The sequence below is a fragment of the Narcine bancroftii genome, chromosome 7 (assembly GCF_036971445.1).
Source record: "Narcine bancroftii isolate sNarBan1 chromosome 7, sNarBan1.hap1, whole genome shotgun sequence".
NCBI lineage: Eukaryota > Metazoa > Chordata > Chondrichthyes > Torpediniformes > Narcinidae > Narcine > Narcine bancroftii.
Window position 1 is genome coordinate 160,407,046 of NC_091475.1, and position 24,172 is coordinate 160,431,217.

General features: G+C 35.2%; 1 protein-coding gene across 4 annotated transcripts in view; it reads left to right on the top strand.

Annotated features, from left to right (window-relative positions):
- The window catches only part of nars2 (asparaginyl-tRNA synthetase 2, mitochondrial), a 73,132-nt gene that overhangs the window by 35,443 nt on the left and 13,517 nt on the right, over positions 1-24,172 (top strand). For all 4 annotated transcript variants that reach the window (XM_069890981.1, XM_069890983.1, XM_069890984.1 and 1 more), the window contains 2 exons: positions 14,188-14,325; positions 15,373-15,470. In XM_069890981.1, coding sequence (XP_069747082.1) covers positions 14,188-14,325; positions 15,373-15,470 — 236 coding nt within the window. The remainder of the gene's footprint in view (positions 1-14,187; positions 14,326-15,372; positions 15,471-24,172) is intronic.

Sequence of the window (24,172 nt, forward strand, 5' to 3'; positions counted from 1 at the left end):
AGGTGGGAGACATGGGAAGACACCTCTCCTGGCAGAAATATTCAAAACCTGACTCTTAAAAAGTTTTTTTTTTGAACAAAACAACAATACAAAGATTTTTTGGAATTATTACTAACATTACTAGAAGCAGCTATGAGGAAAACAAAGCAACAAACTGGGGAAAATAAGGTCCCGAAACAAACATTAATAGTGAAGAACTTGGGCCTACCTTAGAATTGGAGCCTGGTCATGTGATGAAGTAGCAACTGGTCAGATGAGACCTGCACACCCCAGAGAAAAACAAAAAGTGGGGAAAAAAGCAAAGTTGTAACAAAAAAAATAGAGGAAACAGGACATAAACATTGAAAGAAAAGAGCTCTGAGTAAGGAAAGAGTTGCACTGAACAGCAAAGAAGAACCGAAGAAATGGCCAGAAAATAAAAAAGCCCTTACCTGCACGCTGGATCTGGAAGCTCTCCTGGGTAATGTAGCCCGCACTGTGAAGCAGGCAGGTGAGCAGTGTTGGGGTTAGAGGGTGCAGGTCAGGGACCAGCGATGGCTGACTGAGAAAGAAAAGGGAATGCTTATGCGCATGTGTGAAGAGTTGCACATGCGTAGAACACATTCCAGGCAAGACATTGAAGAGAGCTCCTGTAAGCCAAACCACAAGCAAAGCAGGAGAAATGGAGGATACGGAGCAAGAGTTAGAAGACTTAGAAGTGACAAAGGAAATACAGAAGAAAATTAAAGGTCAAAGCCAAAAATAAACAGTAGATATAAAGTACTTTGACAATCAGATGAGAGTGATAATGGAAACATTAATATCACAAATCAGAGTTAATAGAGAATGTGTGCTTGAAGCAGATATTAAAATTCAATGTATGGAAAATGTAATAAGGGATATGAAGAAGTAGAAGAGAGTGAAAGGTGTGGACATGGACATGACTGTCTTAAAGGAAACAGCAGAAGAAAGGAGTAAAGAGGTCACAAAGACACAAGATTTATTGGCCCAGAAAATTGACATTCTTAAAAATGTTAATAGGCGTAATAATATTAAAATAGTGGGCCTGAAAGAAGGTGTGGAAGGCACGGACATAAAAGGATTTCTAAAAAACTGGATTCCACAAGTTTTGGAGATGGAAGAATCCAGGAAGAAATAGAAATTGAAAGAGCTCACAGAGCTTTGGCACCAAAGCCACAGGTGCAACAAAGACCACGTTCCATCCTGGTCAAGTTATTAAGGTATCCGACATGGGGAAAAAAATATTAGGGCTGGTGGCCAGAAGAACAAAAGAAATTAAAGGTCCATTGGAACATAGAGGGAAAAAAAAATTTCTACCCGGATATAAGTTTTGAATTTTTAAAGAAACGCAGGGAATTCAACCCAATAAAAGACACATTATAGAGAAATGGTTACAATTTTGTCTTGTGACACCCAGCAGTGTTAAAAATATTCATCCCGGACAGACAAAATAGATGACCCAAGAAAAGCTTGAGACTTTGTTGAACAACTGACAAATACTCAACAAGGAAGAGAGTGATTGACAGAACTTAGAAGACAGTTTAAGACCATATATCTGTAAATAGGTTTGGAGGTTAACCGGTTGATTAATAGTTGATTTAAATGGGAACTTTGTTTAAGTGTTTAGAAAATAAGTTATAAAATTTCTGTGGAAGGGCTGGGTCTGGGGAGAGGGACAGTCTCCTGCAAAATCAGTTGATAAGTGTGATTTATACCGCAGCCTGTAAATCTTAGGGTGTTGTGGTTGGCCTGCAGGTCAGCAAAGGAAACTCAATAAAAGGGGGGGGCGGGGTTCTCTATGTTTTCATTTTTACAGTTTCTTACTCTTTTTTTAATTTTCAGGGTGTTTGTGTCAACATTTATCGAAAGATGTATTAAATTTCAAAATGTGGTGGGAGAAAGGGAGTTGGAGGGTCTGAGAGGGTGGTATGTAAAAAGACATGGGCTAACGGAATGAATACGTTGAAGTTTATGACTATTAATATTAATGGAATACATAACCAAATCAAGAGAAAAAGGTTATTGACATCACTAAAAAAGGAAAAAAATAAATATTGCATTTGTACAGGAAACATCTAACAGAAAAAGAGCATCATAAATTGAAGAGAGAGTGGGTTGGTCATGTGGTAGCACCATCTTACAACTCAAAGGCTGGGGGCTTGGCTATTTTAATTAATAAAAAATGTCTATTAAACTAGAAAAAGTAGTTACAAACCCAGCTGGGAGATATGTTATGATAGTATGCCAGATCTACTCAGGATCCTGGAACTTATACAATGTGTATGCACCTAATGAGGATGATCAGAAATTTATGCAGAGAAAGATTTAATGAAAGGAGAAGATATAGAGAAAAAAAGGCAATTGATGGAGAAAAAAATTGAAATATGATACGTTACAAACATACCAAGTGGAAAAAAGCATAATGAAAACAAAACAAAGATACCAGGAATTAGGTGAGAAAACTTGCAAAATCTTGGCCTGACAGTTGAAGACAGAGCAAGTAACAAGAACTATTATAGCAACAAGGAAAGGAAATAATCAGATTCCATATAAACCACAAGAAATTAATGAAAATTGCAGGAGTTTTATAAACAATTATTACCATTCAGAGGTTCTAGAGAAGAATAAGGAAATAGATAAATTTTTGACAGATGTTGAGTTACCCCAGTTAAATACCAAAGAACAAGGTAAATTAGCAAATCCCCTGACGGTTACAGAATATACAACACATTAATTAATCTACCAAATAATAAAGCAACAAGTGAGGATGGATTCCCTTCGGAATTTTACAAATCTTTTTTAAAAATTTATTAATTTCATCTTTTTTAGATGTCATAAAACAGGGGGAAGATACTCAGAGTTTACCTGAATCTTGTAAGATGCCAATAATCACAGTAATTCTGAAAACAGAAAAATCCGTTTTCACCTTCTTCATACAAACTAATTTCCTTATTAAATACTGATTATAAATTAATCGTAAAATTACCTGCAAATATATTAGCAAATTGTTTACCGCAGTTGGAGAAATCAGATCAATCAGAATCTATTGAGAATAGAAGGGCAGCAGATAATGTATGTACATTTATCAATTTGATACATATAGCACAAGAAAATAAAGAACCAGCAGTGGCAATAGTTCTAGATTCAGAGAAGGCCTTTGATAGGCTGGAATGGAGCTTTCTCTTAAATGTACTTCAGAAATTTAAATTACCAGAAAAATATATAAATTGGATCAAAGCCCTATGTAATAATCCTAAGGCAAGAGTGCTAACAAATGGTTATATTTCAGATTATTTCAAATTGAATAGATCAACAAGACAGGGATGCCCATTATCACCTTCCCTTTATATCTTGGCGTAGAACCATTGGCAGAAATTATAACAGAATGATAAAGGGAATAAGGATTAAAGAGGAAGAATTTAAAATTAATTTATTAGTTTATCGTAGTATATTTAACCATCCCGAAGAATCATTAAAGAGGTTACACACCAAATTGAAAGAATATGGGGTCATTTCAAGGTACAAAGTTAACAATGATAAAAGTGAAGTAATGTCAATGAATATAGCGAACTATAACAATGTAAAAAAGAATCCCCTTTTATAAGCAATACATTATTTAGGCATCAGAATAAATAATAATTTAAATCATTTGTTTAAATTGAACTAGCAGCCGTTAATGAAAAAAAATAGAAGAAGATTTAGAGAAATTGAAAGACTTGCTGATAACTCTAATAGGGAGTGTAAACTGTATCAAAATGAATATATTTCCACAGTTGCAATATGTATTTCAAACGCTATCTATTCCCGTAACAGGAATTTTTTTCAAAAGTTGAATAAATTGATAAGAAAATTTCTATGGAAAGGTAAGAAACCAAGAATAGCTTTGGAAAAGCTGATAGGGACATATAAATAAGGGGAATTACAGTTGCCAAATTTTAAAAACTACTATAGGGCTGCCCAATTAAGACTCTTTTTGGATTTTTATAAGGTACGAGAAAAGCCAGCCTGGCTTAGAATGGAACTATATAAACTAGGGGAAAGTGTTTCAGAACATGTACTTTACAAAAGTTAGTGCAACATAGCAGTCTGCCAATACTACACCATATATAAAAAATATGGAGCAGAATACATTTAGAGCACAAGTTAATAAACTATCAAATACCAAATATGTTGCTACAACAAAACCAATTAATACCTTTCATAATGAATAACATTTTTTAAGGAATTGTCAAGAAAAGGAACATCAAGAATAAAAAAAAAACTTTTCTTGATAATAACCTATTGACATTTGAACAACTAAAAGATAAATATGGATATCACATGGTTCAATATTTCATACTATCAATTAAAAACATACTAAAAAGAAAAGCTGGGAAATGATCTAAGGTTTCTGGAGGGTAGTAGCTTTGAATATATAATTATGGACACTATGATAATGAAAAAGTTTATTACAAATATATATATTAAATTACAAGACAAGAAAAAGATGAGGCATCTTGGGAAAATGATTTAAACGTACAAATAAATAATGAAACTTGGAAGGAATTATGTGCAGGCACCATGACAAATACAATAAATGCCTGGTATCAAATTGGCTTCACAGACTATATGTTACACCTCAAAAATTAAAAGAATGGAACCTGACAGTATCTGATAAATGTTTTCGCTGTAAACATGAAATTGGTACAATGGTACATTCAATTTGGACATGTACAAAAGTGAAACTATTTTGAGAGGATTTATATTTCAATACTAGATCAAATTACAAAAAGCACGATACCAAAAGACCAAGTAAAAGAGTTAAAATTAAATTTAAACAGATTCCAAAAACTGCATTAGTGGCAGTAAAATGCATAATAAATACTTGGAAAATGGAAACACCCCTCAAAATACAGCAGTGGCTCACAGAAATGAACAAATGTATTCCATTTGAGAAATTTATATAACTTAAGAGACAATCACGCACAACATGAACAAATTTTGGACCCATATATAAAATTTATTGGTAACCGCAACCTCGGGCCTCCAGCTCTTAACGAGAAATAGTATATGTAAAGAAAAAGTGAATCACGCAATATTTCAAAGACCCACTCCCTTGTTTTTTTTGTTTTCTTTTCGGTTTTGTTTTTTATTCTCTGTAGTTTGGGGGGGGGGGTGGAAGGTAGGGGGGGTTGGGGAGAAAATGGAAAAAGTCACTATACCTATCTATATAGTTATAGGTAATATATAGATATATATACTTACAAAGTTTGTGTAAATATTATTAGAGATTGGTTATATTGTGACGTATTAAATAACAAATTCCTCTTCCATCAAAATCGATGAAGCAGCCGTCACTATGGTGGTTTTTTGATGTCCAAAAATAAGTCAGGCAACGCGGAGAGTTCTTTAGAAAAGTTAAACCTTTATTTGCAAGTAAAGGCTGAGACGAATCAAAGCCTTGACTCTCAAATGCCTGCTGCTATGAGACACTCCCCTTTTTTTTATTTTATAGTCCTGACTTAATCACATTTCTGCACCCATTCATTCATAACCTCATATCTTAACAGGATGTCATCCCTTGGCTTGCCACAATTATTTTCATTATTTTCTACCCATTAATCTAATCATGTTTGGAACCACATGTTTCATCATATCCTGCCACCTCCTGCATTCTATTCATTTCTGTGGCCTTGTGTAGTAAATACATAATGGATTATTACTTTTGTAACATTGTTGCATAGTAATGGATTAATGAATGGTAGTTCATGTGATTTATTTTCTATACCGCCTAACGTCCAGGTAACCCCAGCGCCGTCCCCCTGGAACTCCAAGGAAAATGGCGCTGGAGCCCGGAGACTTCTTCCTTCCGAGTCCCGGGAGCAGTCACACATGTGCACGGCATAGGGTTTCATTCTCCCTGCGGGGTGTGGGGGTGGGGGTGGGGGGGGGGGGGCGCGACTCTTCACAGCCCAGTGGTGCTGAACTGCTGAGGGAGAAGCCTAGACCTCACAGACAGGTGGAATTGCCGTCCATGCCAACGGAGGGGGAGGAAGACATTGCTGGAGTGGCTGAAAAAGAAGAAATCATCCCAACTACTGAAGAAGAGGAAATAGTTATTTATCAGGGTGGACCCTTGACTAAGACTGTTCAGTATATTGAGATTAAAATTGGGCCTGCAACTTATGTGGATCAAGCAAGCCAGTTTGATATTTTAACAAAACATGAAAATATTGTCAACTCAAGTGAGTCAAGCTTTTTCATTGATGAAGGAACAATTTAGTAGTATGAAGGAAGAAATGTTGACTATTAAGATTGATGTAGCAAAATGTGTGAAGCTGGTGGACAATTAAATTTTGGAAAATTGAAGAGGATTTTCAAGATTGTCACGCAGATTTGGTACAATGTAAAGATTCGGTTAATAAGATGGAGGATTCTTTTACTGCTTGGGAAGTACAAAGAAATGATTTATTAAAGGAAATTGATATTTTGCAAAATCAGAGTTGAAGGAATAATGTTAAGATTGTTGGTTTGCCAAATTTGAAGGCACAAATCCAGTGCAGTTTTTTTTTCAGAGTTAGATTCCTGAAGTTTTGGGGAGAGAATATTTTCCAAATGGTTTGGAATTGGACAGAGCACATAGAGCTATTCGGAAGAATTCTTTTCCTGGCCAACTGCCACGCTCCATTTTAATTAGGTGTTTACGTTATCAAGATAAAGAAATAATTTTGAGAGTTGCTGTTCAAAATGCAAGAAATCATCAGACCCCTTTGTTGTTCAAGCATAATAGTCTTTTTTTTAATGCAGACCTGAGCCAAACTATTATTAAGAAGCGTAAAGAGTTCAATCCTGCTAAAGCTGTATTGTGGAAGAAAGGGTACCCTGCTACTCTCAAGGTTTTTTATGACAAATATCAAAGTCAATTGTTTACTGATGAAGATGATGCTCTTTCATTGGCTGAAAATAAACTGGGAGAAGTCAAGATCAGTTTACTCAACAATTGAAGCTAGCTCGAGAAGAGAGGAAGAATGGTTCACAGAAGGTGGAATGCCATGAATTAACTGAAATTGACACTGATGATGATCAAGTTAATAGGGATTTGCAAGCTGCGTATTATACTTGAAATGTCTTTAAGTATTGCTATTTCTACTTAATTGTTCTGTTCAGGGGAGGTGATTTTGCTCGTTTCTCCTTCTGAAGTTGTTGGCCATTTGGTGACACTGGTCATTTCCCATATTATAGAGGATGGTAGTATTGCTTGTCAGTTTTTTTTTCTTTGCGGAGATTTATATATTTTTATTTTTCTCTTTTTAAGGGTTTCTTTCTATCAAGGAGATATATTTTACTCTCCAGATTAACCACAGACAGGGGTCCTGTCCCAGCTGGCAGCAGAAGTTTGACATTTACGATATTAAGTATGATGACGAGTAAATTAAATTTTGTGATGTTTAATGTTAACGGGCTCAATAATACGATTAAGAGGAAGAGAGTTTTAGCTTCTATTAAAATGTTCAAAGTAGACATTGCTTTCTTGCAAATGTCATTAGATATGGGGATAGTGTCGGAGGATTGGCGCATTGCGCATGTGGTTCCGTTATTTAAAAAGGGTTCAAGGAGGAAGCCTGGCAACTATCGGCCTGTAAGTTTGACGTCTGTGGTAGGTAAATTAATGGAGAAAATTCTTAGAGTTAGTACTTATAAACATCTGGATAGACAGGGTCTGATCAGGAGCACTCAACATGGATTTGTGGGAGGAAGGTCATGTTTGACCAATCTGATTGAATTTTTTGAAGAGGTGACTAGGAATGTGGATGAGGGTAGCGCAGTGGATGTTGTCTATATGGACTTCAGTAAGGCCTTCGATAAGGTACCACATGGAAGGTTAGTTAGGAAGGTGCAGTCTTTAGGTATAAATTTTAAGATAGTCAAATGGATTGAACATTGGCTGAAAGGGAGAGGCCAGAGAGTGGTAGTGAATAATTGTCTGTCAGGTTGGAGGCCGGTGACCAGTGGTGTGCCTCAAGGATCTGTATTGGGCCCATTGTTGTTCGTTATATACATTAATGATCTAGATGATGGGGTGGTGAATTGGATTAGTAAATATGCAGACGATACTAAGATAGGTGGAATAGTGGATAATGAAAAAGGTTTTCAAGGATTGCAGAGGGATTTGGGCTGCTTAGAAAAGTGGGCTGAAAAATGGCAGATGGAATTTAATGCTGATAAGTGTGAGGTGCTTCATTTTGGTAAGAAGAATCAGAATAGGACATACGTGGTAAATGGGAGAGCATTGAGGAATACAGAAGAGCAGAAAGATTTAGGAGTAACGGTACATCGTTCCCTGAAGGTAGAAACTCACGTGAATAGGGTGGTGAAGAAGGCTTTTAGTATGCTGCCCTTTATCAATCATTGCATGGAATATAGGAGTTGGGAGGTGATGTTGAGATTGTATAAGACGTTGGTGCAGCCTCATTTGGAGTTCTGTGTGCAGTTCTGGTCGCCTAATTATAGGAAGGATATAAACAGAGTGGAGAGAGTGCAGAGAAGGTTTACCAGAATGTTACCTGGGTTTAAGCATCTAGAGTATAGGGAGAGATTGAACAGATTAGGTCTTTATTCTTTGGAGCGTAGAAGGTTGAGAGGGGATTTGATAGAAGTATTTAAGATTATGAAAGGGATAGACAGAGTGGATGTGGATAGACTATTTCCGTTAAGAGGAGGAAAGATTAAAACAAGAGGACATGAGTTAAGAATTAAGGGGCAGAGGTTTAGAGGTAACATGAGGGGGAACTTCTTTACTCAGAGAGTGGTAGCCGTGTGGAATGATCTTCCGGGAGAAATAGTGGCGGCGGAGTCAATTGTATTATTTAAGAAAAGGTTGGACAGGTATATGGATGAGAAGAAGATGGAGGGTTATGGGCATTGTGCAGGGAGGTAGGACTAGAAAGGGGTGTTTGGTTCGGTGCGGACTAGAAGGGCCTAATGGCCTGTTTCCGTGCTGTAATTGTTATGTTATGTTAAGCAATATATTTGACTGAAAAGGAACATCAGAAATTGAAAAGAGATTGGGTTGGTCAAGATATAGCTTCTTTCAATTTTAAAGCTAGAGGTATCACTATTTTGATTGATAAGAAACTGTCTTTTAAATTAGAATCAGTTATTTGTGACTTAGTTGGTAGACTTTTTGTGATTATTGTCAAATTTATTCAGAATTTTGGACACATGGATATATATGCGCCAAATGTTGATGATGAGACATTTATTCAAGATTTTTTTTTTTAATTGGCACAGGCATATGAAAAAGTAATGATTTTGGACCCATTATTAGATAAATCAACGAAAATAGTAACTAACACTAAAGTGGCAAAACAAATTTAGTCATTAATGAAGGAAATATATTTAGTTGATATTTGGAGAAGGTTGAATCCTAAAGAAAAATATTTTTTTGTTTTATTCGTTTTGATATGATTCTTATTCTAGAATAAGATTTTTTTATTATCAAGGATGTGTAGTATCTGCTGAATATAAAAGTAGAATATTGTCAGATCATTCCCTTTTATTATTAACATGTATTGGCTCAGAAATAATAGACACTGACATATAAATGGAGATTTAATTCTTTATTGTTAAGAAATGTAGAGTTTTGTAATTTTATAAGAAACCAAATACAGCAATAGTTACAAAGAAATACAGATTCAGTTCATAGTAAATTTATTTTTGTGGGATGCTTTAAAAGCATATTTAAGAGGACAAGTTATTTTTTGAATAAAGTTGAGAAACAGTATTCTAGTGAGGTTAATAAATTGGAAAAAGAGATAGAAAATTCAGAAAAAGATTTACAGCAGAATTCAGTGGAGACTGAAGATACAATTGATAAATAAAAAATTGCATTATAATTCATTACAAACTTATAAAACTGAGAAATTATTATAAAGAATTAGATTAAAATATTATGAATTAGGGGAGAGAGCCCATAAAGTATTAACATGGCAATTAAAGACAGAACAGACTTCTAGAACAAGTAATACTATTATGAAAAATTCAAAAATTACATATAAGCCCCAAGATATAAGTGATATTTTTAAGGAATTTTATATGAAATTATATACATCTGAATCAGAAAAGGATGAGGAAAAAATTGATAATTTTTTAGCCGACCTTTAGTTTCCTTTATTGAGTATTCAAGAATGTAATGAATTAGATGTTCCCTTTATTTATAGAGAAATTATAGAAGCACTTAAATCAATGCCTAATGGGAAATCTCACAGTGAAGATGGATTTACATCTGAATTTTATAAACAATTTCAAGATTTATTAATGCATTTGTTAATAGATGTATTGAAACAAGCAATGGTGGTTCATTCTTTACCAGATTATTTTTCTCAGGCAATTATAACTGTTATCCTTAAGAAAGACAGAGAACCTTTAAATACTGGATCATATAGACCTATTTCTTTGTTAAATGTTGATTATAAAATTGTAACTAAGGTTCCAGTAAATAGATTATTGAATTACTTTCCAGGTTTAATTCATTTAGATCTAGCTGGATTTATTAAAAATTGTTATTCTGCAAATAATATTGTAAAATTAATTAGTTTGATTTATATTTCTCAGGAGGAATCCAACTTACCAATGGTCTTATCATTAGATGCCAAAAAGACATTCGATAGGGTAGAATGGAGTGTTTTATTTAAAGAATTGGAAAAATTTAGGTTTGGACCAATGTTTATTAGTTAGATTGAATCTTTATATAGAAATTCTTCTGCTGGAGTGGTGACAAATGGCCAAATGTCATTGTCTTTTTTATTAGAAAGATCACCTAGACAAGGTTGCCCTTTGTCTCCGGCACTGTTTGCATTAGCTATTAAACCTTTGGCTCAATTGATAAGACAAGATGATAATATTAAAGGTATTAAAGTAAAATCTGAGGAGTATAAGATTAATTCATTTGCTGATGATGTTTTGATTTATTTAGCAGAACCCCAAAATTCTTTTAAATTGTTATATGAAAGATCAAATCAATATGGTGCAATATCAGGTTATAAAATTAATTGGGAAAAGAGTGAGATTTTATTGCTGATTATACTGATTATAAAAAAGATCGTTCAATTTAAATGGGCAGACCAAATTAAATATTTAGGTATTAGGTTGGATAAGAATTTAGATCATGTATATGAGTTAAATTATTTGCCTTTATTTCATAAAATTAAAAATGTCTTAAATAGATGGAAAGATTTACCTATAACATTAATAGACAGAGTTAATTGTATCAAGATGAATATTTTTCCTAGATTACAATATCTTTTTCAATCTATTCCTTGCAAAGTTCCTCCAAAGTTTTTTAAAGACTTGAATTTTATAGTGAGGAAGTTTTTGTAGAAAGATAAAATGGTTAGGGTATCTTTACAAAAATTAACTTGGAGGTATGAATTGGGAGGTTTGCAATTGCTGAATTTTCAAAATTATTATGAAGCAGCACAATTGAAATTTATTAATAGAATGTTTGATTTTTAAAATCCACTGGTATGGGCTAATATTGAGTTAATTAAAATTGGTGAGAAGAAGATGGAGCCATTTATTTATAAATGCAATTCTAAGTTATTAATTATTTATAATTCACCTATTTTGAGACATTTAATTGAATTATGGAATATGATAAATGAGGAAATTGGCATACAGGGGAAAATTTCCATTGCAACCTTTATGTCAGAATAAACTTTTTTCCATTTACTCTTAATAACCATCTTTTGAAAATATTGGATCAGAAAGGGATAAAAACTGCACAAGATTGTTATGAAGCTGGTTATTTCTTTTCAAAGAATGAATGAAAAATATGAAACACCACAAAAAACTCTTTTTTTGATATTATCAAGTTAGAGCTTTATTATTGGATAATTTTGGAAATACTTTGAGGTTGCCGAGGCAGTCAAAATTTGAAATTTTATTAATGGAAGGTGGGAAGAAAAAAATTGTATCAGAAATGTATTCATTATTACGGAATAAAATCCTTAAGATAGATTTGCATAAGTCTAGATTAAAGATTTGGGAATAGCAATTGATCAGGAAGATATGTAAAGATAGTATGACTAAGATTGTTAATGTGAGATATATAAAATTATAATGAACTAATCTATATCAATTATATTTAATTCCCAAAAAATTTAAGAGATATAATTGCTTCAGATTTATGTTTTAGGTCTCATAAAGAAGTAGGTTCTTTTTTACATTCTACCTGGTTATGTGACACTGTTAAACCTTTTTGGACTCGACTTAATGAGTTTTTAGAGAAAGTTTTTAAAATTGAATTGTTGATGGAACCAACATTTTTGTTAGGTAATGTTAAAATATTGGGTTTGAAATTAAGATTAACTAGGTATCAAATTGCAAGTTTAAGATTAGCTTTAGCTGCAATGAGAAAATGTATAATGACTACTTGGAAATGAGATTGATTTAAGTTTGCAATGATGGCATATGGAATTGAGATCATGTATTCCATTTGAAAGGATAACGCACAACTTTCTTGATAACTATCTTTTTTACCGGAAAGTATGGAGCCCCTATTTCGATTGTATGGGTTTAAAGTTTTGAACTTTCCATGGCCCATTGTGGTGCTGTTACCCTTATTCATGGAATTTAATTAGGTTATTGATGGTTGGATCTCCTTCCTCCCTTTCTTCCTTTTTTTTGGGTTAGGGTTAGTAGGGAGTGGAGGGAGGTTTAGTGAGATGGGGGTAGGGGGGATTTGGTATATACCACATTTTTTTTTGTAAATGACTTATCATACTTGAACATATTTGAATGTGTTGTGCTTTAAAATTTTAAATAAAGTATTCAAAAAAAAAGGACTTGGCTGAGGATCTGAATTTTTATACCAGGGCTGTCACAGACGTTATCAAAACAGCTGTGGATGAGTGTGTCCCCATTAAATTGTTGTGTGTTTCACCAGAAGCCGATGGGCAATGAAATTCAGAATCTGCTGAGAGCTAGATTGCATGCATTTAAGTCCAGAGATCCAGATCAATACAGAAGGAGCAGGTATGGCCTGTGAAAAGCTATCTCCCGGGTGAAGTGGAGATTTCAGATGAAAATAGAAACAACAAGGGAAGCCTGATAGCTGTGGGCCTAAATGCCAATTCACTGGCTCTACATAAAGCTTTGGAACACCTGGACAGTAAAGATGCATTTATCAGGATGCTCGTTATCGACTACACTTTGGCATTTAACACCATCATCACCTCAAAACTGATCAGCAAACTCCAAGACCTGGGACTCAACACCCTATTGTGTAATTGGATCATGGAATTCTTCACCGCCAAACCACAATCAGTGAAGATTGGTAAGAACATCTCCACAATCCCCTTTATTACCGGAGCACCAGAGGGCTGCATTCTTTGTCACCTGCTCTACTATTTTACCCCTACAACTGTGTGACTTGGTTGACCATAACACCATCTACCAATTTGCTGATGATGCCAGGTAGAGGGTTATATAAAGAAAGGAGACGAGTCAGCAGACAGGAGGGAGATTGAAAACATGGCTGAATCGTGCACCAACAACAACCTTGTACTCAATATCACCAAAACTAAAGAGATAATTATTGACTTCAGGAAGGGAAATCCAGAGGTATACAATCCAGTGATCATAGGGGGATCTGAGGTGGAGAGAGTGAGCAAATTAAATTCTTGGGAGTCACCATCTCGGAGGATCTTTCCTGGGCCCAACACACCAATGGCACCATGAAGAAATTTTTTTAAAGTGTATGGAATCCATAAATGTTTTGTCACTTACATTTAGAAGCATATCAAGAACATAATTTAGCTTTTATTTTCCTCATTTGCCATTAAAAGATAAGAGTAATAATGTGAATGGTCATGTTGGTCAATTTGAATCAAGCTTAGTAGGAATAATATGTTTCTGACTTTGTGTCTGATCTGCAGGAAATTCTATTCTTCAATTGCATTACATCGAAAATATAATGCTCATGGAATGTAGTTGAAGGTGCTTAATCTTTCATTGTTTTGTGAGTCTGGAAAGTTATTTTTAAAGCCAGCAGTTAAAAGAGTAACTTAATAGTTTGTTTAAAAAGTATAAACTTTATACAAATTTTGGCATAAAATTGAGAAATCAAATGAATGGATACAACTGCAGATTAAATTCTAGATGCAATGCTTTAATGTTAAAGTAATTATTGATTATCATCTTTTACAGTGGGGCTGTGACTTACAGACTGAGCATGAGAATTATCTGGTGAAGCACTGTGGCAACACCCCTGTTTTTGTGATTAATTATCCATATGACATCAAGCCTTTTTATGCCAGAGATAATCAAGATAGACCTCAACATACAGTAAGCAGAAATAGTATCATTTATATGAATTGTTTTTTTTTAACCGTAATCCATTGACTCATGCCATGTGATATGAGACATGATGTTTAAAGTCTTGTTATTTATCGCTGCTCCAAATTCTGATTGAAGTTTGTTACAAAAATTTTAATGATTGTAAATTTTTTTACAAAAATATGAATAATATAATGAAACATTGCATTATGATGTCTTCAACCTCACTTTAATTTTCACCACTTATAAACAAGCTATGGTTTAGAAGTCAATCTGAACATCGTTAGATATCGAGCAGAAAAATAATTAATTTAATTGCAAATCTTTAAATTAGATTGAGTGCTTGTGGAGATGCATCCATGATAAGAGTGAATGGGAATAGATGGAATGACTCTGAATCTGGCACACCAAGGCCTCAGTGGCTCATAGGTTTCATGGTTTGGTCCCAAGGCCCTACCCTGGAGCACCTTGACAAGATTTAGGAAAAGGCAAGAATAGGCCCAGCACTTTGTTTCCAGTGGAAATTAAGTTTTTGAAATGTCTTTGGTGCCATTAAGAGTTGGAAATAAATGTTTAAGTGAAGAGTTTTCTCAAGACAATTAGTGAAGTTAGTGCTGTTAAGGCATTCCTTCACAAAATTTACCATTGTCAATCTCCAGCTTGTTTTTATCTTATAAACCTGTTTATATCTTGTAACAAATGTGCTGAGTATGGTAACATTGTCATAGCCTAACAAGTAATGTGGATGTGATATGGTCTTAATTTTGCCATGTGATAAAGAGAAGCCAGTCTTGGTAATTAATGATTCCTGACACTAATAGCAGAGGACATTTATTTTCAGCTATAGTTCACTAAATATTGAAGAACTTTTTGAGCTTTGAAAACAATATTGTTTGTAAGTTGTGATATACTATCAGATCCTGGCTTAGTAATAACTCTTTGTAAAGTGTAAATTATATATAAAACCTTATAAGGCAAAAGAAATCAACTTTGTTTGCCTTGATTTGAAATATTATGTACTATGAAACTCAACAGTTCCATGATATTGATTGCTAGGTGGCAGCAGTGGATCTTCTGGTGCCTGGAATCGGAGAACTCTGTGGTGGTAGCTTAAGGGAGGAGCGACTTGATTTGCTGCAATCCCGTCTAAAGCAGTAAGTATGAATGCCCTATGAACTAATTTAAAAATGCCCAGATATATCATCTTTTTTTTTAAATATTCATTATTTTAAGCTACTTCTTGTATTGCAGAAGAAAATCATTGTTTCAGTTCTGTATGTTTGGTAACTGGAACAAAGTGGGATTTTTAAGTTGAAAAATGACAGGTTTTATCCATGTAAATTTTATAATAATACAATCTAGAATGTTTGAAACTATTTTTAACAATGTCAAAGTATATAAGATCTCAAGATATCACTATGCAAGTTACTTTTAAGTAGAAAAAAAATTATTATGTGGACGTCAAGTATCCAGAAAAGCTCCTTTTCAATTTTTGGAAGAAATTCCATATTGTGGCATGTTGAGGGTAAATAATGCAATTCGCTTCTTTATTTCCCTCTGTCCTTTGTGCCAGATGTATTGCCCAGTTCTGATGCACCTTCATATTTATAATGTCAGCTGCCACAAGTTTGATAAATGTGACAAGGGGGATTCAGTGATGCATGAGGATAGCTGCTCTTTCATTTCCACTCTGTATCAGATTTAATGGGATGGGAATTTTGCCATGGTAAGTCCTGCAAATTGTGAAACTAGAAATTTCAGTTTCATATGCACACTTCCCTCTGACAAATTTAAATGATTTCATGTAGAGCATTTATTTTTAAACATGTGTGGGAAATTGAAACTTTTAGTGTTTCAGCAGACTGAGATTCTGACACAACTTCAGGGAACATGGAATTTTACCTTGCATCTGATGTATGAATCTAATGCCAGTCATTTTTGGCTAGCGTTTTTATCATTTGCTTCTTGTCCATAATCTAATCTTAATCATGCCATGTATCTGAATTGAATGTAGCAGCATCCTACTCTCACTCTTAAAGGTTATTTTTTTTAATGAAATCAACATATTATTTGCTAATTACAACAAACACAACCTCAAGATTCAGGGGAGTAGATTTAAGATGGAGATGAGGAAAAACTGTTTTTCCCAGAGAGTAGTGAATCTGTGGAATTCTCTGCCCAGGGAAGCAGTTGAGGCTACTTCATTCAACATATTTAAGGTTCAGTTAGATAGGTTTTTACATCAAAAAAAAGAAATTAAGGGATATGGGGAAAAAACAGGTAAGTGGAGTTGAGTCAATAATCAGATCAGCCATGATCTTATTAAATGGTGGAGCAGGCTTGATGGGCCAGATGGCCTACTCCTGCTCCTATTTCTTATGTTCTAATGTTTGAGAACAGCATCCCATCAGTTCTCTCCTCCTTATTTTCCTGTACCTCTCTAATGGTCTCTCATGCCCATCAATTCCCCATTATCCCTTAATACAGAATCAAGCTACTGTAGTCAATTAATCTGGCATGTCTTTCAGATGTGCAAAGAAATCAGGGCATCCAACAGAAACCCATGCAGTCATAGGGGAATGTATATTCTTTACGAATGGCATTCTAAGTCAGGAGTGGACCCGCGGCTCTGGTATTGTGCTGCGCTACAGTGCCCACTTCTTTGCTGCCAATCTGACCTGTATAATATATTAATATGATCACTGAAGGGTCAAACCAGTGTACTTAGAGTGTAAATTGGTTAGGTCATTTATTAATGTTACACATGACCTAGATATTGGAAGAATTCACAATGTCCTTTTTTTGACCTTGTAATTCCATGAAGAGAAATATACTGCATTTAGTGCAGAAATTCCTGTAAAACCCAAACAGAATACCTTTGTCAGACTTATCATTCGGTTATTAAAGACACATTATCTTCTTAGTAGCAAAGTGAGCAGTAATTGAATCTCAGCTATCTCGGCTTTTAAAATTATCTGTGATTTCTTTTTCAGTTATAGTTTAAATAGGATCCTCTTTAAACAGTCTTGCTAGAGCAATGAAATCATCTGAGCATTTTAAAGTGGAATGTCATTTAATATTCTCAGAGGGGTAGGATCCACTGGGGATGTTATAGACAGCTGTATAAAACTCCCAGGAATTTCTGCAGAGCTTTACCATTTTCCTGCACCTCCCAATCTGTTTTTGTTGAATAGATCAAGGTTGACTGTTTTGTTCCTTGAAAGAAAATATTTATGCAATAAAATCCATTAATCTATTTGTTCAGAAATCCTGATTTTTTTTTTAATACAAACGTATTTATTCCCATATTATAAAACCAGCAGGGCCCATTTCTTGTACTCCTCATAATCTTGCCTTGGCTCTACATTTCTGCACTCCCTTTAAACTTACCAAACCCCTTTTTGAGCAATGCAGAATGATACAGAGCAAATGGGAGGACACTCCCTAGCTTTACCGGAAGACTGTCTGATATAGAGCAGTGCAAATACTGAGTTGGTCTAACAAAAATCCTCGATAACATTAGAAAATGAGGAGGTGATTAGCATTTTATAAAGGGGCTGATCTTGATTGATACAAAAGATGTGATTCCAGTCATTGAGTCTGCAGCCAGGGCTCAGACACAATAAAATATCATTCATTTTTGACACAATGCAGCATTAAACAGTGATGTTGACATTGAAGAATATGTCAAAATGATGGACAGAAAATGGAGTTATAGATTTTTACAAAATAGAATACCTGATTTTCTGGAATACAAACTTGCAAACTTGATTGAACATAGTCGGTACCTCTGCTTTGTAATTGATGCATGAAGCAGATTGTAACATTTTAACTGGGTTTCACATTGCATATTCACATCAGGGATGGAGTATCCTCTACTTTGTTCTCAAAAATGCCACTTAGCATGTACTTTTCCAGTGTTTTTTTTTTCATTTCAAAATTCCAATGCTTTAATGTTTTTTATTCCCTGCTCTTGGTCAGAGGGCAGTCCATTTTATCTCACTCCCTCCATTTTTCCCCATATCATTGCAATTTTTTTTTCTTCTTGGATTTATCTAGTTGTCTTTTGAAAGAATTGTTGAATCAAATGTATACATTCGAGTACTGTATTCTAACCATTTGTTTTGTGATGCTCAATGTTAATGGCCAATTATACTTTCCATGATTACAACCAGATGATGAATCTCTTCTATTTGTGCTGTTCTCATGTTTCTTTTCTCTCCATTGCCCTCATCCATCATACTGATTTATTGATGAAGAATTGTGAATATTTAAGAATAGTCCCCTCAAAAACACTAATGGGCAGACATCAGCTTTTCCACTGGCTAGATCCAGTAGACAGTGTTGTCCTCTATCCCCTGCTCTATTTGCTTTGGCGATTGAACTCTTGGCAGAAGCCATTCGCCAGGATCCAGGCATTAAAGTGTTTAGAGTGGGCCAGGAAGAACACAAAAATCGATTTGTTTGCAGATGATGTTTTGATATATTTGACAGAGCCAACAGGGTCATTGGCCACGTTGCAGACTCTACTGGAGGACTATGGCAAAATTTCAAAATTAATTATGATAAGAGTGAAATAATACCCCTAACGAATGAGGAGTATGAGAAATACCAACAGGAGAGTAAGTTCAAGTGGCTACAAAAGAGGATGAAATATTTAGGAATATGGATAGATAAGAATTTACAAAATTTATATATATTGAACTATCTCGCCTTGCTTGGAAACATTGAGGAGGAATTGCGCAGGTGGATGCATCTGCCTATCACGTTGATGAGTAGGGTCAACTGCATTAAAATGAAAGTGATGCCAAGCCTACAATATCTTTTCCAATCTTTGCCCATACTGCTGCCCCAGAATTTTTTCAAAACACTCAATGGATGTCTTAGACAATTCCTATGGATGAACAAAGTAACTAGAGTCTCCATGGACAAATTGACCTAGGACTATAGCCTGGGAGGGATGAGACTCCTGGATTGTAAAAAATATATTGGGCATCCCAGGCAAGATTTATCATGTCGTTCTTTGAGGGGAACGTTTACCCTCCTGGGCACAAATTAGTCAACACACAGTAGGGGAGGAGATAGCAGGAGATATTATTTATAAATGGGATACCAAATTAATAATACAAAAAACAGACAACCTGATATTAAGGAACTTAATTCAAATGTGGCAAAAAATAAACCAGATTGTTGGGTTTAAAGTAGGGTTGTCCCCTAAAACGCCCCTAACCCAGAATAAGTTAATCCCTATGACTATGGGTAACAAGATCCTGGACACCTGGTGCCAGAAGGGGATCAGGTATATCAAGGACTGTAAGGAGAAGAGGCAGTTCATGTCATTCGAGCAATTAAAAAACAAATTCGACCTATCAATCAAGAATTTTTTCTGCTATCTTCAATTAAGATTTTTTTTTTGAGGGACAAATTAGGTCCATCTATGGCCCAGCTGCCGTGTAGTGATGTGGAGGCTCTAATTCAAAATTTATTTTGGTTATGTATCTCCTGCTACAAAATGAGAGCCCGAAACCAGGTCTCCATAAAGCAAGGCAAAGATGGGAGTCAGATTTGGGAACAACAATTGACCTCTGTCAGGACAGCATGAAGGCAAATATTAACACCAGATATAGACTGGTGCAATACAACTTTTTGCATCAGTTATACCTCACGCCGCAAAGGTTACATAAGGTCAAACAGGAAATCCCAAATGTGTTTTAGATGTGGCATTGAGATAGGAACTTTTGTGCATTTCGACGTGGCTGTGCCAAGGTGAGACCCTTTTGGTAGAATTAGAGGACATTTTGAAAATAAATTACAGGGATGGAATATCCACGGGATCCTGCCCTGTTCCTCCTGGGTGACATTACAGACTTGTGTCTAAAACTGTCTAAACACCAAATTCAATTTGTGAAGGTTGCTTTGGTGGTGGCCAGGAAGTGCATAATGGTTACTGGAAATCTTACTCTCAGCTAAGCATAGCAAGATGGAGATGGAGAGCTGTGTTCCCCTGGAGAAAATTACTTATAACTTAAGGGGGAAATATGGCACATTCATTGACATATGGCAGCCATACCTGTAGCACATCAAAACGCAGCTGTGATTGGCCTCCCCAGGGCCTTTATCATCAGGAATAACTGGACTTTGCAAGCCCTGAAGCACTGAGAATGAGGAGATAACAGAAATCTTGCTGGCTCCCCCTCCCTTTTTTTTCTTCCTCTTCCCTTATCTACTTGCATTATTATTTATAATGTGATATTTAAGTTTTTGCCTGGGTTGAATGGGAGAGAGGGCTGAATGACGGAAGGTGGTAGTAGGGATAGATTGGGGGGGGGGGAAAATAAAAAAGTAAGGACTCGGTAAACAATGATCTGTAAAAGGGGAGGATTGTTCCCCCATACCACTTGGTTAATATGAGTCTAAAATTATAAATTAATTTAAAAAAGAAACACGTACCAGTTTGTAAACTGTTGTGGGGAGAGAACTACCAGGGAAAGCCAGGTTTTTGGCTCAGAAAGTGAGGAGAAGAGCAATATCGATAAGGGATTCATTGATTAGGAAAACAGATCTATGGAGGAGATCAAGACTCTCTGATGATTTGTTGTTTCCCAAGGTGCCAGGGTTAGAGAGTTTTGTGATAGAGTCCACAGCCTCAGAATTGTTTTGTTTTTGGGGAATTTGGCAGTTATAAAAATTAACTTCTCCAGAAGTAAACCTAAATTTATTAAAATTGTGCTGTCAATAGCCAGAAACTGTATAGCAGTAACATGGAAATCTGATTTCCTACTTCACATTGATCATTGGAACATGGAAGTGCAAAGTTGTATTCCCCTTGAGAAGATTGCTTATGGTCTTAAGAATAGATATAGTATGTTCGTCGAAATTTGGCAACCTTATTTAGATTACTTAAATGTCCAGATTATATCATTTATTTTGATATTTGTCAATTGGTATACTCCTTATTAGAAATTGAATACTTTTAAAATGAAGTGACTCTGAGATGTCGAACCTTGCTCTGTTACTTTTTCTTTTCTATTTTCTTTCTTTTTATCTCCCTCTATTCCCTGCTGTCTGTCCCCTTTTCTTTTGAATGTGGGGAGGGGGCGCCGGGAGAAGGGGGACTCTCCTTTTTTACTTTTTCTTCGAACCTTACGAATGTTTTTCTCTTATTTTATATTCAGTGTGTTATTGTAATATTAACTGAGTCCTATATTCTGTTTTTTCTTAAAACTTAAATAAAATATTCAAAAACAGGAGTCCACATCATTCTTTTTTTTTTGGAATACTTTATTTTGAAATTTCCATACATCTTTGTACATTGTCATATTGAAACAAATCAGTTCTAACTAGAAAAAAAATACCTTCCCCTTCATAATCCGCCCCCCTAACCCCAACAACAATAATAATGGTTATGGTAAGGATTGCATATTCTCAACTTATATAAGCAACACAATAAAAGAAGTTTAAAAAAATACAAATGGATTGTACTAGGATAGGGTACAGGGCACCAAGGATTTTATCAATCTATAATTCCTTTACTCATGGATGGTTATCATAGCTTCCAGTGACTGAAAGAAAGAAAATTAAACAATAATACCTATTTTTTGCATATATGGGCCCAAATTTGTAAAAATGTATTATATTTTTCCTGAAATTATATGTAATCTCTTCTAATGGAATATACTTTTGTATTTCTGCATTCAATCTATCCCTAAATGAGAGTCTGATTTTCAAGTAACTGAAATACACTTTCTTGCTACTGCCAGTATTATTTTAACAAATTTCTATTGAGTTGGTAACAGCTTCAATTTCAGTCTTGTTGCTTCTATATTCCCTATTAAAAATAAATCAGGATTTTGCAGATGTATAATACAAGTAATTTGTTCTAATAATGCCCTACTTTTACCCAAAAATGTCTCACTTTTGGGCATGACCATGTAGAATGCAAAAAAGTACCTTCATCCTCGCCACATCTAAAACGCTTTTGTTAAATCCAATTTTATTTTATGCTGTTTACACAGCGTAATGTATAGTTGATGCATAAAAATTATATTGTACTAGTCTGTATTTTGGATTAATTGTATTGGTCATACAATCTCTGCACAAATCTTTCCATGTTTGCTCATCTATTGTAATGTTTAAATGCTGTTCCCATTGAACTTGAGTGGGACCAATATCCTTAAGGGCAGATTTGCTTGAGCTGTTGGGAAGGTTTAAACTAGCTAGCTAGAGGGGTGGGAATTAGAATGTTAGGTCCAATGATGGAGGTGTTGGTGGAAGTGTGGCTGCAACATGCAGTGAAACATGATGACAGTCAAGCAGTAGATAAATGTGTGAGAATTTTTTCTATGGGAAAGCAAAATGTCACGAGTATCAATGCAAACGTTAATGTGGAAATATGAAATGGTGGGACTTCAGCTTCCGAACTTTGACAATTATTATAAGGCAGCCCAAATGAGATTTATTGCTTTTTTTTTTGGAAAGAGAAAACATACCACAGTGGTTTAAAATAAAACTAGAAAAAATTGGAGAAAAAAAATAGCTGCTGCTTTTATTTATAAATGGAATTCAAAATTAATGATAGGAACCAAAGGTACACCTCTGTTAAAACATTTTGTGGGATCTAGGGTAAGATAGATGGGGATTTGGAACAAAATGAGGTATATCATCTAAAACCCCTCTGTTCCAGAATAGTCTGTTACCTTTTTCAAAAAAAACTATGGTAAGATAAAGGAATTGAAATCATTGAAGATCATTAGGATCAAAGGCAACTAATGTCTTTTCCACAATTGAGAAATAAATATGGAATAACTGGAAATACGCTCTTTTGCTATTTTCAAATAAAAAGATATCTAAAAGATAAATTAGGGTAGGAGAGATTATTACACCTCCTTGTAGTGAAATGGAAACCCTTGTTAGACAAGGGACTGTACGAACATTTACTTCCGCAATGTATCTTTTGTTACAAAGGACAATTTCTAAACCTGGGCTTAATAAATCTAAACAAAAATGGGAATAGGATTTAGTCCACAGCATTCTTGAAAGGGAGGGAGAACAGCCAGATATCGTACACGCTGGTACCAATGAGAAAGGTTGGAAAAGGGATGAGGTCCTGAAGAGTGAATATAGGGTGTTGAGAAGGAAGCTAAAGAGAAAGACCTCAAGAGTAGTCGTCTCTGGATTACTGCTAATGCCATGCACCAGTGAGAGTAAGAATAGAGAGACATTGCATATAAATGCACAACCAAAGAATTGATGCAGTGGGGCAGGGGTTCAGGTCTGTGGACCATGACCTTTCTAGGGAAGGCATGATCTGTACAAAAGGGAAAGGTTGCTCCTCAACTTGAGCAGGACCAAATTCCTTATGGGCAGATTTGTTTGAGCTGTTGAGGAGGTTTAAACTAGCTAGCTAGGGATGTGGGAACCAAATGTTAAGTCAGATGATGGAGCTTTTGGTGGAAAGGTGGCTACAGCATGCAGTGAAACACTTGAGGACATCAGGCAGTGGATAGGGTATAAGTACAGGTGGATCAGTTGAAATGTGTTTACTTCAATGAAAGAAGTATGAAGAATAAGGCAATAAACAGAGCATGGATCAGTGCGTCGAATTAAGATGTGGTGGCAATGCAGTGATGACTGTCACAAGGGCAAGATTGGCTGCTTGATGTTCTAGGGTTTAGATGTTTCAGAAGGAATAGGGAGGAAGGTAACAGAGGGGGTAAATGACATTGCTAGTCAGGGAAGTATCAGAGCTGCAGAAAGGGAGGAAGTTGTAGAGCACACATGTAAAACTCTGGCCCGCGATATAATTATATTTGGCCTGCAAGATCATTTCAAAAATGTATTAGAGGTGGCCCGCTGG